This window comes from Empidonax traillii, unplaced genomic scaffold, assembly GCF_003031625.1.
Source record: "Empidonax traillii isolate 1590-97213 ecotype Southwest subspecies unplaced genomic scaffold, ASM303162v1 scaffold99:size1466351, whole genome shotgun sequence".
Lineage (NCBI taxonomy): Eukaryota > Metazoa > Chordata > Aves > Passeriformes > Tyrannidae > Empidonax > Empidonax traillii.
This window is the reverse complement of record NW_020955292.1, coordinates 362,837-376,536: the sequence shown is the minus strand read 5'-3', so window position 1 is coordinate 376,536 and position 13,700 is coordinate 362,837. Positions and strand designations below refer to the sequence as shown.

General features: G+C 40.6%; 1 protein-coding gene across 1 annotated transcript in view; it reads right to left on the bottom strand.

The window, feature by feature from the left end:
• The window catches only part of CCDC60 (coiled-coil domain containing 60), a 52,478-nt gene that overhangs the window by 25,773 nt on the left and 13,005 nt on the right, over positions 1-13,700 (bottom strand). Inside the window, 2 exon segments of the mRNA XM_027882033.1 lie at positions 1,491-1,564; positions 1,715-1,849. Coding sequence (XP_027737834.1) covers positions 1,491-1,564; positions 1,715-1,849 — 209 coding nt within the window.

Sequence of the window (13,700 nt, the reverse complement as noted above, 5' to 3'; positions counted from 1 at the left end):
TTTTGGAAGATTTAAACACTACATTATTGCAAAATGTAAAGTTCTGATTCCTCTACAGGAGCACATGCAAAGAAGCTACTTTAACTTCCTTACCTTTTCCACAGTTAATCTCAGTCAAACAATGAAAGAGCCTAATTTGCCTTCAACATATGCTGATAGAGTTCACACGTTGTCTTGACTGCCACATTTGCTTAGACTTAACCCAATTATTAAGTTTTTATATAGACGTCTGTCTTATTGCTGCTTGTTTTGATTCAACTATTTTTCTCTAGTGAATGCTCTTCAAAGACTTAAAGTCTCAGAAGCTTGTAAACACTCGTGTAATTTGTACCCTGCTGGGGCTGGCAGGGGTAATTTGTCAGTTTTATTTGCAGCAGGCTGTAACTAAACCTTGCCAGATGTAAATCATCTTTTTTTTTTTGTGCCACTGTTAGCTCTTCGGTTGCAAATGAATCTCTTTCCTTAGCTTAATGCTCACATCTCAGCTAAGTTAGAAGGTTCCAGAAAAATTCAGGGAACCCTGGAGTCACCTACTGAAAGCTTTTTTTGTGCAGTTTAGCAACTGCTTAAGCTGATACTGAGAGAACAGAGGGAATGGTCTCTGTAGGCAAGCTTGGAGTGCAATCAGAGTGAAACCTCAGTATTGTCACCACCACACAGTGACAGTGGTGAAACGTGGGTGACAACACAGCCTCAGAACACTTAAGTGCAAGAGCACTAAATATGAGTGTGCTCTGCTAAAGACTATTCCCAATATGCCTTCCTGTATTCCCCCCCTCTCATCACAGTGTTTGTGAATTTATTCATCTAAATGAGACCATAAGAATTGTCCTGCTGGGCCAGAAGTTTGTTGTGTCTGGTGGCAATAGGAGATACTTTCTAGAAAAAGAATGTACAACCAGCTACTTTCTGTGGTCATTCCCACAAAGTAATGGTTGCTGTCCAAACTCAGCTGGCTGAAAGGTACACAGGATCCCAAATCCATGTCCTATCATAACAGCTCCCTACTCAGCAAAATAAGGGGCACAAAAATCTATTCAGATTCAGCATCTTCCGGACACTCAAGCTGGTATATTCCAAATGAGTCCATGCAGGTGTTTCTGTAACAGTGGCAGATATTTTCACAGTGATTTTCTCTCACATAATGGACATTTTATGTCCTAACACTGCTCAGTTCTACCTACTTAATTATAAATCCTGGCACAGCACCAAGTCATGCAAGAGACTGCCAGGAGGGAAAAAGCTCCTTTATAAAGAACACTAAAACAATATAATGTTGATACAGATGGAGCTATCAAACAATCATTCCTCCTACAGAGTTGTCAACATTTTCAGTACATATAAAGCCTACAAAGACAGAATTTTAAGCTATCTTTTCTAAGCTGTTAGTACAGTAAATTGTTTTGTCTATAATTCAACTGCTGCCACTGCAGAACCAAAGACTCCTTTAGCCTTCCCTGGCCCATTTCTGAGTGCTCTGGGTTCCTTGGGCCTGAGCTACAGCTGTCCTGAGAGTCCTCAGGTCCATTCCCATTTCCTTCTTCCCTGGTTCCAGTGAATCAGACTGAAAGTGATGGAATGGAAAATAAAACATTACAGCATTAACTAAGGACAGCTCGTCATAGAGAAGGCATGTGCAGTCTCAGGGTTCCGTTTTCATCACCAAATATTTCCTGAGGTGGTCATCACGTGGGACAGCACTGTGCCACCTCACCAGCACGCAAACAGGTCTGACGTGATCCTTCTGTGCATTCCTGGGTGTGCAGGTGGCCCAACGGCTTGAAATGATGGCTGAGTTCGAGTTTGACAGAGATCTCTCAGGAAGTTGAGCAACCTGGAGCTTGATTAACTACCAGACAGGAAGAAGAGCTCGTTTAATGGCCTAGATTTAAGGAATGACTGCTACAAACTACAAAACATTCGCATGGGAGAGAAACCTTTTACAAGTCCCAAGCCAGAAAAATTTTCAGTAAGACTCCAAACGAGGAGACTGACACCTGTAAAATCCAAAATAATAGGAAAAGCTCCACAGACATAGCTGGGTTTAGAGCACAGAACACAATGTGGGTTTTTTTTATTGCTTCTCATTTTTTTAAGAGAACACAAACCAGGTCAGCAATTTTATGTAAGGGAATTAAAACTCCCAACTTTGTGCATTGATCAAAATGCCTGCAACATTTTTTCTTCTGAGCAGCTATGGAACTGAAAAAAAACAAAGGAGATGAAAGCTTCTATTTGTTGTTGAACTAGCCCTGGCTTAGAAGTACCCTTGGGGTTTCCAGAGAACATCTGCACCAATTTCACAGGATTCTGACTGCATGCTCTGCATGTGCAGTGGGTTTGCATGCATTAGGTAATAAAAAATTAGGGATAAATTGCAATCCACTGGGAGACAAGGAACTGGGGTAGGGAAATGGGGTGCAGTCTGAGGTATCCTGTGAGGCAATTCCCAAGTGTCCCGAGGTGTCCAGAAAAATTAATTCCCAGTAAGAAAAAAATTAAGGAACCCCTTTGTTACGCACCTTGGAAGTATGGAAGAGCATACTGCTGATTTCTGTTGGACCCACACAGAAATCTTCACCCACACAAGAGAGGCTGCTTTGAGTCAGTTAAAAAAGAAAATTAAATACTGAGTTGTGATAGGTGAGATACTACTGGATGCTGAAGTCAGGCTGACACTTGGGCTTTCTTTCTTAAAGAAAAACGTCAGGAAAGAATTTAAAAAAAGTTAATGTTACTTGTCAATTTTTATATCTGCAAATGCACCATGCTTTCTCTTTTGTTTATGTTTTACTAATTTTTTTTTTAATAAAAATTATGCTCAAATCAGCTGCCTGGCACTTATTTTTATTCTAAAGAAAAAGAGATGGAACAGATTTTAAATAAGCTAACAAAGATGACACATGATGAAAAATTAAAATTTTTGCTGGATTGTCAAATAAAATTCTGGTAATTGTTAAATGCATACAGAGAAATTAAATTGTGTCTTAATTCCAACATTTTCTTTATATTTACAAGGCCTGAATTGCTTTGGGATAGAGCCCCAGCCTGGTCTGGAACTGCACAGCTCTACGACAGGCCCAAGAATGTATCAAGCAGCAAATTCACTTGGGTGGTCTTGGATGAACAGATTCACCACACAAACTGTTTGTGCTGACCCAGAAGTGGCATTTTAACTAAAATCACCTCCGAGCCTTTCAATATTTTAAATTGTAAGTTAAGGTCCCACCAGGCAAAGGCTGAAACCCTGGGTGTAGGTTAGATCTTCAACAATAGTCATTTGTGCAGCTCCTCACAACACCCAAAGGAACAGCCCTTTCAACTGTAGGTTTTTGAGGTCTAAGAATGTGCAATATTGACCTGTGTGCTTTAATAAAATATGAATTTCTGAAATAAAAAAAGTAATTTTGAATCTAATAGCCATTTCTGTGCTAAACTGTAATGCAGTTTAAAGGTCAGTCTTCTAGAACTGATACATGGAATTACTAACACAGCTGAACTGAATTTTCAGAACACTATTTTTACCAAATTACAAGAGACCCTACAACTCATCAGTGATTTCTTTCTAATACCTTCAGGAGGAATTTTACCAGATAAAACCAGGGAAACGTTCATCAGCCAATAAAGGCTGGTTCCTTGTGTGCAGTAAACTTTAAACCTTGAATTCAGCAAACAGGTAGCACTATGAATAATTAAAGCATGATGCTTGTCTGGTGCCTTCTTTAACTTGATCCCGAGTCAAAGCTTCACCATTCTCACCTCTGGATTGACAGAGTACCTGTTAGCGTAACCTCAGCCACTTCAAGTCATTTTTCCTCTACTTCTACTTTTCCCCACTGGTTCCTAAAAAACAATAAACAAAACCACGTAACCATACTTGAAATACTTCAGCAGGTCATCATTTTCTAAATGGAGTGGTGCAAATAAATTTTTCTACAGACATGCAAACCAGAGCAGAAGTGCCTACACCAGTCTAGGGCAGAAAAACTCGGTTTGTCAGCAAGTACCTTTGGTGCACAGAGATGCTCATAGGAAGTATCTGCTGACAAGCTACTGTGCAAAATGCATGTTTTATAAATTGCTGTGCTTAAATGCCTAGGAATGCAACTCCTCTCTTGCAAGGCTGTTGTACAGACTACCGTGTCTAGTATAAAAAGAATATCCAATTCCCAAAACCAGGAATAGAAAATTACTTACTTGTAACTGCTCTGCCCTGAAGATACACACTGGGATAGACCACTATTCTTGGGTCTGTGCTTTCACCCCCAAGGAAGGCACAGAGCCATAAAAAGCCCTGAAGTCAGACCCAAACACTCTCTCAGAACTCCTTCAACCATCAGTTTATTCAAGTGGAAAAAAGACACATTCCTGCCTCTTAAAAAAAAATTCTATAGGTAGATTATTAAAAGCCTTCAGATCACTCAGCAGTGTATGGAACGCAGGCTGCAAGGACATGAAGACAGTAATTCTTTCCAGCACTAGTTTTAGATCAAAGAGCTCATTCAGTGATTCCAAACAATCCAAAGCTGGCCCTAGGAAGTTGTATCCATGTAGTCAGGGTAGAGCTGATGTACAAAAAGTGCTGCCCAGCAGACTGGGAGCTGTGGACAAAAAAGTTCTCTCAGCTGCAACATCTCTCTGCATCCTCTCTCTGCCCATCAAGCTCTGCCAGGCCATGGGGAAAGGAAAAAGAGCCCCCTGCCCTTTGCTCAGACGCTAAAGGAGGGAGATGTCACAGCCCCACCTCCACTCAGGCACTGATGATAGGATTCAATCACCCTCAGCACAGAGAACAGCAGGGAGCAGCTTCCTCCTCAGCATCATCATCTGTCATTACAATGCCATGTATCGAAAAGGTGCAATCTGAGCTTAGAACAGTAACAGCAGTAATTAGAGAACAGTGGAGATCTTTTTAATTTGCAGTGCAGACAGAAAACCAGAGAACATTACGGGTATGTCTAATTTGCTACATTCAGCAATATATCATCATGACAACCTGAACAATTTCGGGAGCTCGGGTGTTGGGGTTTTTTTAGTGTTTCCAACCTAAGAAGACTTTCATCATAGTTCATCTAATTTGCTTTAAGCCATCAAAAGGCCTGTTTCAGCGATCATTTCCTGCTTTCATTGTAGTGATGTTAAAAAAAAAAAATCTCATACAAGTTCATATGTAAGAAAGTGCGATTTTTAAAAAAAACCATTAAGTAATGCACAAAACATCATCATAAAGCGAGATTACACGAGAAAACGACCCAGAAGCTTTCCATGAAAATGATTATGGTAATTTTTCTCGAGCTGGCTTGTGGCAGCTGCAGGTAGAAGGAGGGCAGCGATGCTGAAGAGTCGCTGCAGCAGGTGGAGCTCGATGCCGCCGGATTGTCCAGGCTCCGCTCCCGAGGACCCGCAGGCGACCCCTCCCAGGGCTATCCCAGCTGCAGAGGAGCAGGCGGGAAGCCCCGGGATTCCTGCTCGCTGCCTTACACGGTGACCTCTTCATCTTTAGAAAGAAAACTGAAGCATCTTCGAGTGGTTTTTGGATGAAAAAAATAATTTGAATCACTTGTTTTAGTCAAACCCACCACATGCAGACTATGGATTTCACCCTGACAATTCCCAAGTATTTCCACTTTCTCTTCTAGACATTTCTAGAGATTAAAAATCGCTCAATTCTGATAAATCCATCCTTTTATTAAACATTCTCTCCATGTCCCCCACCTGTCATCCTTGCAGATGTCATTCTCTGAGTTTTGAAGTTTTCCAACTTTCTTCAAGTTTTTTTTAGCAGTAGCCTGAGCTGGTGGAGGATATGCCAGCTACAGATGGAGAGTCAAGGTACAATAATCATGCTTTTAGGGTGTACATTTTCAATTTCGTTGCTGTTTTTGGTTGAGGTTTTGTTTGTTTGTTTTTTATTTTGTTTGGTTTTGCTGAAGCTGAATTAAGAACCTGTTTCTTTTGCAATTCACAAAGTTTTTTCATTCTGGGTAACTAATTAGGTGTATATGTTATGTCAAAGATAGACTGACACACCTATTGCACTCTTCTTCCTTCTCACATATCACCCCAATAGGAGCATTAGGATTACATTTGCAAACTGTGAATGTGTTCTGATGACAATAAATCAGCAAAGCCTCATCACAAGCCAGCATTTAGTCACCCAAAGGTGAGAGCGACTTCAAGAAATATATTTTTTTATTTTATAAAAGTGTTTAGAGAGCTTTTGTAAAGCCCCACTATAGAAGTGACTACTGCTGTTCTGCAGGCAGGGTTGTAAATGTTGAATTTTAAAGGCAATATTCTAGCCATGCACTCAGGACTTCATTTTTCCCCCTATTTCTTCTTTTAATACTGCTGCTCACTCCTGACCCTCTCTGCCCTTTCACTGGGAAGTGGGAACATGGAACAGGCATCGGGACCAAAAGAGAATTTTCAATTAAACACGAGAGGCTCCAAGACAAAGGATGTCACGAAGAATACATTGCAGAAAATGAAGATTTGTTTTAGAGTAATGAGAGTAACACTATTTTAGTGCTTCAGCTTAAAAAAAACCCCACCAAAATACCAAAAAACAGCCACAACCAAACGTGCAGATATAAATATCAGCAAAAATACCTGATTTGCTAAGGCTGTGCTGTGCCATATAAATAATGCAGAGCACTTCGCAGCTGAGAATCTCCGTTGCCAAGGGGAGCACTTGGTAAGAGCTGTTGCAGCTTCCAATCGGCTGCTCCGGTCAGGAAGGGTCCCGGCATCGACAGGGAGGGGCCTCATCCCACAATTCTGCCACGAGGAGTTTTAATGAGCCAGGCAGGTCCAGCTTCGCTCGGTCCCCTCCTGCACTCCAATGAACACGTCACTGTCAATACAGACCGATCAGGAAAATGGAAGGAGACAGCTGAAAAGTCAGAGAAAGGCTGTCTGCTAGAAAAGGCACGAGGAGGAAATTTGGAATAAATAGATTCAATTTCATCTCTGCCCGAAATTTCCTCTGGCATCCTAAATAAAACATTGAACACCTTATCCCAGCTAGCAGAAGCCTTTTTTTGACTACAATGAATTTTAATACAAACTCCACAGCTCATTGTGCCTCTGCTTCCCGTGCCTGGAATGGGAAAAATAACACTCCTTTTCCATTCTGATATTATAGGAATGGAAAGCATCTGTACAGGAAAAAAAAAAAAAACCTGTTGTTTTCATAACAATAGCTTGGCATTGTTTATTCCATCCATTTCTCATACTCCTGGGAAAAATCCTCTTTTAATTTTCTTGCCTCCAAAGAGTATTTACTAATTCTGATAAGTTTGGTAAATATAAGTTTGGTAAGTTTCGTAAAATAATTGCATCAAATTAATCACAGTTGTAATGTTACTGCTGTCAGTGCATTTGCCCTACAATTACTTTTAACTCTTTAAGCACCTGCACCATTTGAGCTGCCATCTTTATAATCTTCAAAAACTCTTTTCATGCAAATTTTAATTTGAGTTTAAAATTAATTTAATTTAAAATTTTTAAAAAGTGTCCTTGGAAGTCAATGCAAATAAGGAAGGGGAAAAAAAAAAAAAAAAGATCACTTTTGTATGACATCTCTCTGTGCCACCTTTGTCATTTCCCAGGTCTCTGGGCAATGTGCCAGCAATTTAGATATTTACAACACTCCCAAAGCCTTTTATTCATATTTTTTGGTGCATACTGGCAATGATAATATTACTCAGCTAATTACTTAGCTAATGTTTGCTAGACATTTTCCTCTCACTTAAGTCAGAATTACAAACGTTCTTGCCAAATCTTCTGCTAGAAAACCAAATGTTCCAAAGCCATTTTTGAGCACCAAAAAAATCCATTCTACTCGAAATTAATGTAATTTGAGTTAAACTGAAAAAAGAAAACCCCATCTGCACCACAACAGTGCTCACTTCCTTCTTGCCATGAGTGGAGTTCAAAACAGATTACAAAAGAGCTGAAAAGAGCCCTTCAGGCACAAAGGACACTCAGAAAGCAGAACCATCCATAAACATCTTTAAAAAAAATTGGTTTCTTACTTCTGCTGGTCTAACACAGGATTTCTTATTGCAATGTTATGCTAAAACATGAGAGTTCATGAACCAAGGCAGGAGTACCTAATAAAATGAGCAGATCGATATCTGCCACAGCACAGTCTCCACTCAATCCAAAAGCAGCAAACAAAAAAAAAAAAAAAAAAAAAAAAAAAAAAAAAAAAAAAAAAAAAAAAAAAAAAAAAAAAACACAGGAACACACTCTTCTGTTTTATTTCACAGTGAGAGCAAAGTTAATTTGAGAAGGAATTGGGGGAAGACGCAGCTGGAGAGCAGAGTTACCAGCCTCAGGAAATTCAGGGAAATGTAATTGAGAACAAATTATCTCTTTAATTACTTTTGACCAAATCAATAAGAGCCATGGAAAAGAACACATGATGACTGCCACCTGGTAGAGGACAAAGAACACTGAAGTTGAAAAATTAACACAAAAGTAAAACACAGCCGTGGTAAGACCAATCAGAGCACTTCTCTTACAGGAGAGAAAAAAAAAAAAAAAAGAGGGTGAAGGATATTAGCTCAATAAACAAATAGTGTATGCAGAAGTTAATGGTTGTTTTTGGCCACTGCTCACTGCTCTCAGCTGTGAAGACTGTTAACACTTTACTATGTTGTTCAGCTTTCAAGTTGTCCCATCATTACTCAGGAATCAGAAAGAAAGAATCCCCAAGAACCTCCTGTTTCCTTCTGAACTTCCATGGCTTCTCCCGAGCTGGCTTTTATTTACTAAACACCAACATAGGAACTCTTTAGTGTTTAAGGCACAGCACTTATTCCTGTCAGTGTGTTAATAAACCAGAGTGAGGTCTTCCCTCTCCCCTGGCTCCATTCCCAGCTCTGAGCAGTAACACTCACACCCAGAGGTCATGGATGTGTAACTCAGCACGGCTGGCTCTGGCTGTGATGGATGGGACAGAACCTTCTGGCAAGGCAGAGATGGAGGGACTGCAGGGGCTGCACTGCCATCCAGCAGCAGTGGAGACTCCAAGCCCATCTATCTGTAATAATTACACGGCCCCCATTACTGCAGTGGTTTAGCAGTTCAGCACCTTTAAGACATCAGTCCTCAGGACACTCTCCCTTGGCCAGCAGCAGTGTGCTGTTACCCTCTCTGCATGTGTGAAGAGTGAAGGTACAGCAGGACAAGTGCCTCGTCCCTGGGCACGTACAGTGTGTTCAGGAGGAGCAGGGGGTAGAAAGCAGGTCAGGGACCCAAAAGCTTTCATCTCAGTGTGGAAGCCCCAGATCCCCTCCCACAGTCTGACTGAATGTTACAGCATTTGTCATTGTCACCAAAAAAGAAGGCAAATTGCTGAACCTCCTCCTCTCTCCTCAACCAGGTCTTAGTTTAACATTCCACAACTGTTCTTCTTGTGGCTGCTGAGCACTGAAGTTAAAGTGGACTTCAGATGTGCTGTCGACACCTTGCCCTCTGCCTTTTTCTCTTTCTTATCACAACTCCTCGTGGACCTTAAGATCTTCAGAGTTTCAGGCAGCTCCTTTAAAAGTCTTGGCACTTCTATGTGAGCGGGACAATGTGTTCATTTCATGGGCTGAGTAAAAGAAATTTCACTCTGATGTGACCTCTGCTCAGACTTGTTCTCAGACTGAAGCAGGGTGGTCATTTTCCATCTCCAGAATTCTGCATCTCGATTCACAGGACATGTGCTGGGATGGCTGGCTCAGCTGACCCGTTACTGAACTCCTCACAAAGTGTCTGACAGTCATCATCTGCTTTATCCCCCTTCACAGTACAGCTGGTTCAGCTTGAGATGAAATTCAATCATCCAGCTGAAACTAAATTTTACAGCACCAAGGAAGAGGCACCAAGCTGGCCTGCAGCTAAGCACTTTTAGAGGACTTTCTGCTTCTCCCTCACAGGTCCTCAGAGCCAGGAGGTGCTTCAGCTGGCCAGGGCAGAGTATTGCAAAATGCTCAACTGGCTCAGGAGCCTGAGAGTAAATACACTGTGTAATGATCCTCACACTGCCCTGGGTCCAAATGTTCCACAGAAGTACAATTAAATCAGCAGAAACAGAGGCCTTCAAAACAAATAGTTGAAAAAGGTAAGGAAACCAGGCAGTTTAGGAAGATGAGGTTTAAGTAGTAAATGTCTCTCTGAGGTAGTCACTTTTAGGGAAGGAGTGTAATTCTCACCTTGTACCTTAAATGCAGGGACACTCCTCCACACAGAGATGAGTCCTGCAAACGGAGTGCCTTTGTTGTCTAAAACCACAGTAACATTTGCCAGAATTCCAAAATAACTCCCCTAGTATACATCTTACAGCTTCTGAATATGTCTTATTAAAGTGCAGACATGTCTAAAAAGTTATTTACTTTTTCAGTGAAACAGAGCTGACTTCTACTAAAAGTACCATCATTGGCCCAGAAAAACAAATACCTCACAACTATGAGCTACTTCCTATTTCACTGTCAGACATATAATGGGAAAAAAAAATTTAAGTGCCAAGACAATGAAGACAATGCAGTGAGATGTTCTACAGCCTGGGGTAAAAGAAACAGGCTTTGGAGTCTTTTTTCCTGGATTTTGCTGTAGCCCATTTAGCAAGTAAGTGAATTTGGGGCCAAAACCATCATCAGCACTGCATCCATTCCCACAGAAACACCCTCTGTGAGAGGAGCAATCATGCACCACCCCACTGCTTTTATCCATAAATAGAAAATCTCGTTCGGCATAATCAAGTGGGCATTTTTCTTAAGACCTAAAAATCACTTTAAACCCCCAAACCAAAGAGAACACATTAAAAATACAGTATGACAGTCTTCCTGGAACAAATGTCTCAAACAACAGCTGGCCAAGTATGACAGATTCACATGGAAGAAAGAGCTGGCTGTGCTTTGTAACAGCCATTACTGCAAACAAACCAGACCTCAGGACTGCCTTGAAAGAAAGAGGCTTTTTAGTTGGCTTAGGGACAGAAAAACTATGGGTAGAATGAACAACTAATTGTGGTTAAATTCACCTCTGGAAGGAATTGGGGATACATAAGCAAGTCCAGCTTTGCCCTCTAACTAGAACACACAGTGGGATCAGCCCCAAAGATTTCTACCTCAAGTTCTGAGACAATAGTTTCCTAAATTCTTTTAGAAAACTTCTCCCATGCAAGAAAGTTAAATTCAAAATTATCAGCTTTATGTGGGTGATTTTGCTGTGCTGATGTCTCAGAGACCTGTCAGCTTATGTGAGTAAGGTTTATTAGCATCCGTTGCACCCACCTGTACTGGAGTTTAAAAAAAAAAAAAAGGAGAAAGGGCTTAGAGAATTTTCCTGGTATTCAGAGCCAAAGTACAGGACGTAAAGTTCCTAATTACATGAGTGAATTTTGTGACTACCCAGCACTTGCTTCTAGAGTGTCTCATCCCAATGAGATATACTTATTTTTTCCCACACAGAGGCAGCCAAAGTCTGACAGCCATCTGATGTGAACAATGATTTGGAAGAAGCCTCATAAGTGACCAAGCTGTGAATAACTGGAATAGCCATGGTGATTTTTGCTTGTGTTTTTATGCTCACAGGACACAAAACCAAGCCAGTGATCTTTATTTTGATCCTGGCATACTAAAAAAGTGGACATTACTGAACCTCTTCCACAGTAAAGCTTTAAAAGGTCTCTTAGTAATGAACTTTCTTCCTGTGCTGAAGACTGAGGGTTTGCTGTTCAGGATTGTGCAGAAGAGATCCACCTTGGATTTCTCCAATTACAGATCACTTGATTACCCAGAACTAATTTGAGAAGCATTCAGTGACATATCACACTCACCAAAGCCCTGTTGCAGTAGGTAACTCACTTGGCCCACATGTATAATCTGGCAAGAAGCTATAAAATCTATCACAGTCTTAATCAGTGTGAAAGACTCTTCTTTATTTTAAGGTCTGAGAGGTCTTAGGTATATATCAAGAATCTGCTTTCTGGACAATCCATATGGATAATCTAAAATTAGCTGTGAGATATTCTAGTGAAATGGCAGTGTTTTAGGTTTAGGATCAATGTTTGAGATCACGTGTTCTGTTTCATAGCCCTGTTTTTCCAGAGTTATATCTAAACCTCATGTAACAGCAGCTGGAAGGTGTTGGAAAGGCTGGACAGCAATACTGTGAGTGGAGAAGAAAATGTTGAATATATAGGAAAAGATTAAGCCTGAGCAATTGTTAAAGCAATTGTTTCACTTGTGCCCTGCCAGCTCACTAGTGGCATTTCACACGTTGATATCCTGGGATCACAGTGACTCACGTTTCTGTGAAAGAAAATAATGGAAAACCAACATCAACAGAAAGCTCAGCTGATTAAACATCACTTCTTCCCATCTATGGCCTTCCTAAGAAAACTTGTGTGGTGGAGAGCTGTGCTAACAGATTGCTTTCCAAGTAAGAAATCCAAGCGAATTATTACTCCGGCTAAATAATTATCAGAACTTACCACATTCCCCTCACCGCACCAAAGCCATTATCTGTAGATCCTGAGCTTTTGGCAGCCAAACACTACAACCACTTCAGGGAGGGGGAAGGAGGGGAGGGCACTTTTTTTCCCTATGACAGTTAAGACCCCATGATTAGGAAAAACAAATACAAGCAAAGAAACGTTAGAGAAGTTCAGTAACAGCAATCTCTTCCATCATCACAGCACTTCAAAGCATTTTTAAAAGGCTGCAGTTTTCTCCGCTCCTCAGGATGGATAAAATCCTAATGCACAAATTACTGCTACGGATTCTCTCCTCAGAGAACACAGGAAGATGAATCAGAATCCCTCAGCACACTGGCAAAACCCAGATTTGTTTGGTGTGACTCTACATGCAGGGATATACCTAAGGTCAGGATGGAACCTTCCATATGGAGTAGTGAGACAACGAGAATAATATAAATATAGTAGGATCATTATGGAATTTACCCATCATTTTGTCACATTATGCTTTGCCTATCAAATCTTAAGCTTTTACATTTATCTTGCACACTGGCTAATCTTTTGGATATTCCAAATCATATTTTAAAAACTCAGACGATTGAGTTTGTATAATGAGAAATTTAATGACCTGTAAAGCGAGTGCATCTGCCAGCCCTAAAAAAGTAATCTTTTCACCACATGCACATCACAATGTGGGACTGAGAGTTCCACTGTTGTTTTTCCAGGCAGATGCTCCTGTTGCTTCCCTAAAACAAACCTGCATTTTTGGGTGCAAGTTAAAGACTAAGATTTTTAAAATGCTTAAATATTTCTTACAATATTTCTCCAATAGCACTCTGTAGAGAATAAACAGAGTACATATTGGCTGCTATATAAATGTGTATTCTGCCCATGTAAATTGAAAACACAGAGTTTACAAACAAAATATAACCAAATTCTGAACCACTGTTTAATTTCACTCAAGCATATTTTTGTCAAAGGGTCAAATGCTCTGCTGGAATAAAAATGCAAACTGAATCTCTGTTTTGACAGGGATGAATATGGTCCACGTTGCAACAGCAGAATGAATGTCTATCCAAAGACTGGCTGGCACCAACTTCACCCATGATAAACATGAGACAGATGAACGTGTCAAGAAAAAGGCCTAAGTGTCTGTGTTTTATGTAAGATTGCAGAGTATTGCTGATATAAAATCCAAAACACCCTCTTGTAGCTCTACCACAGT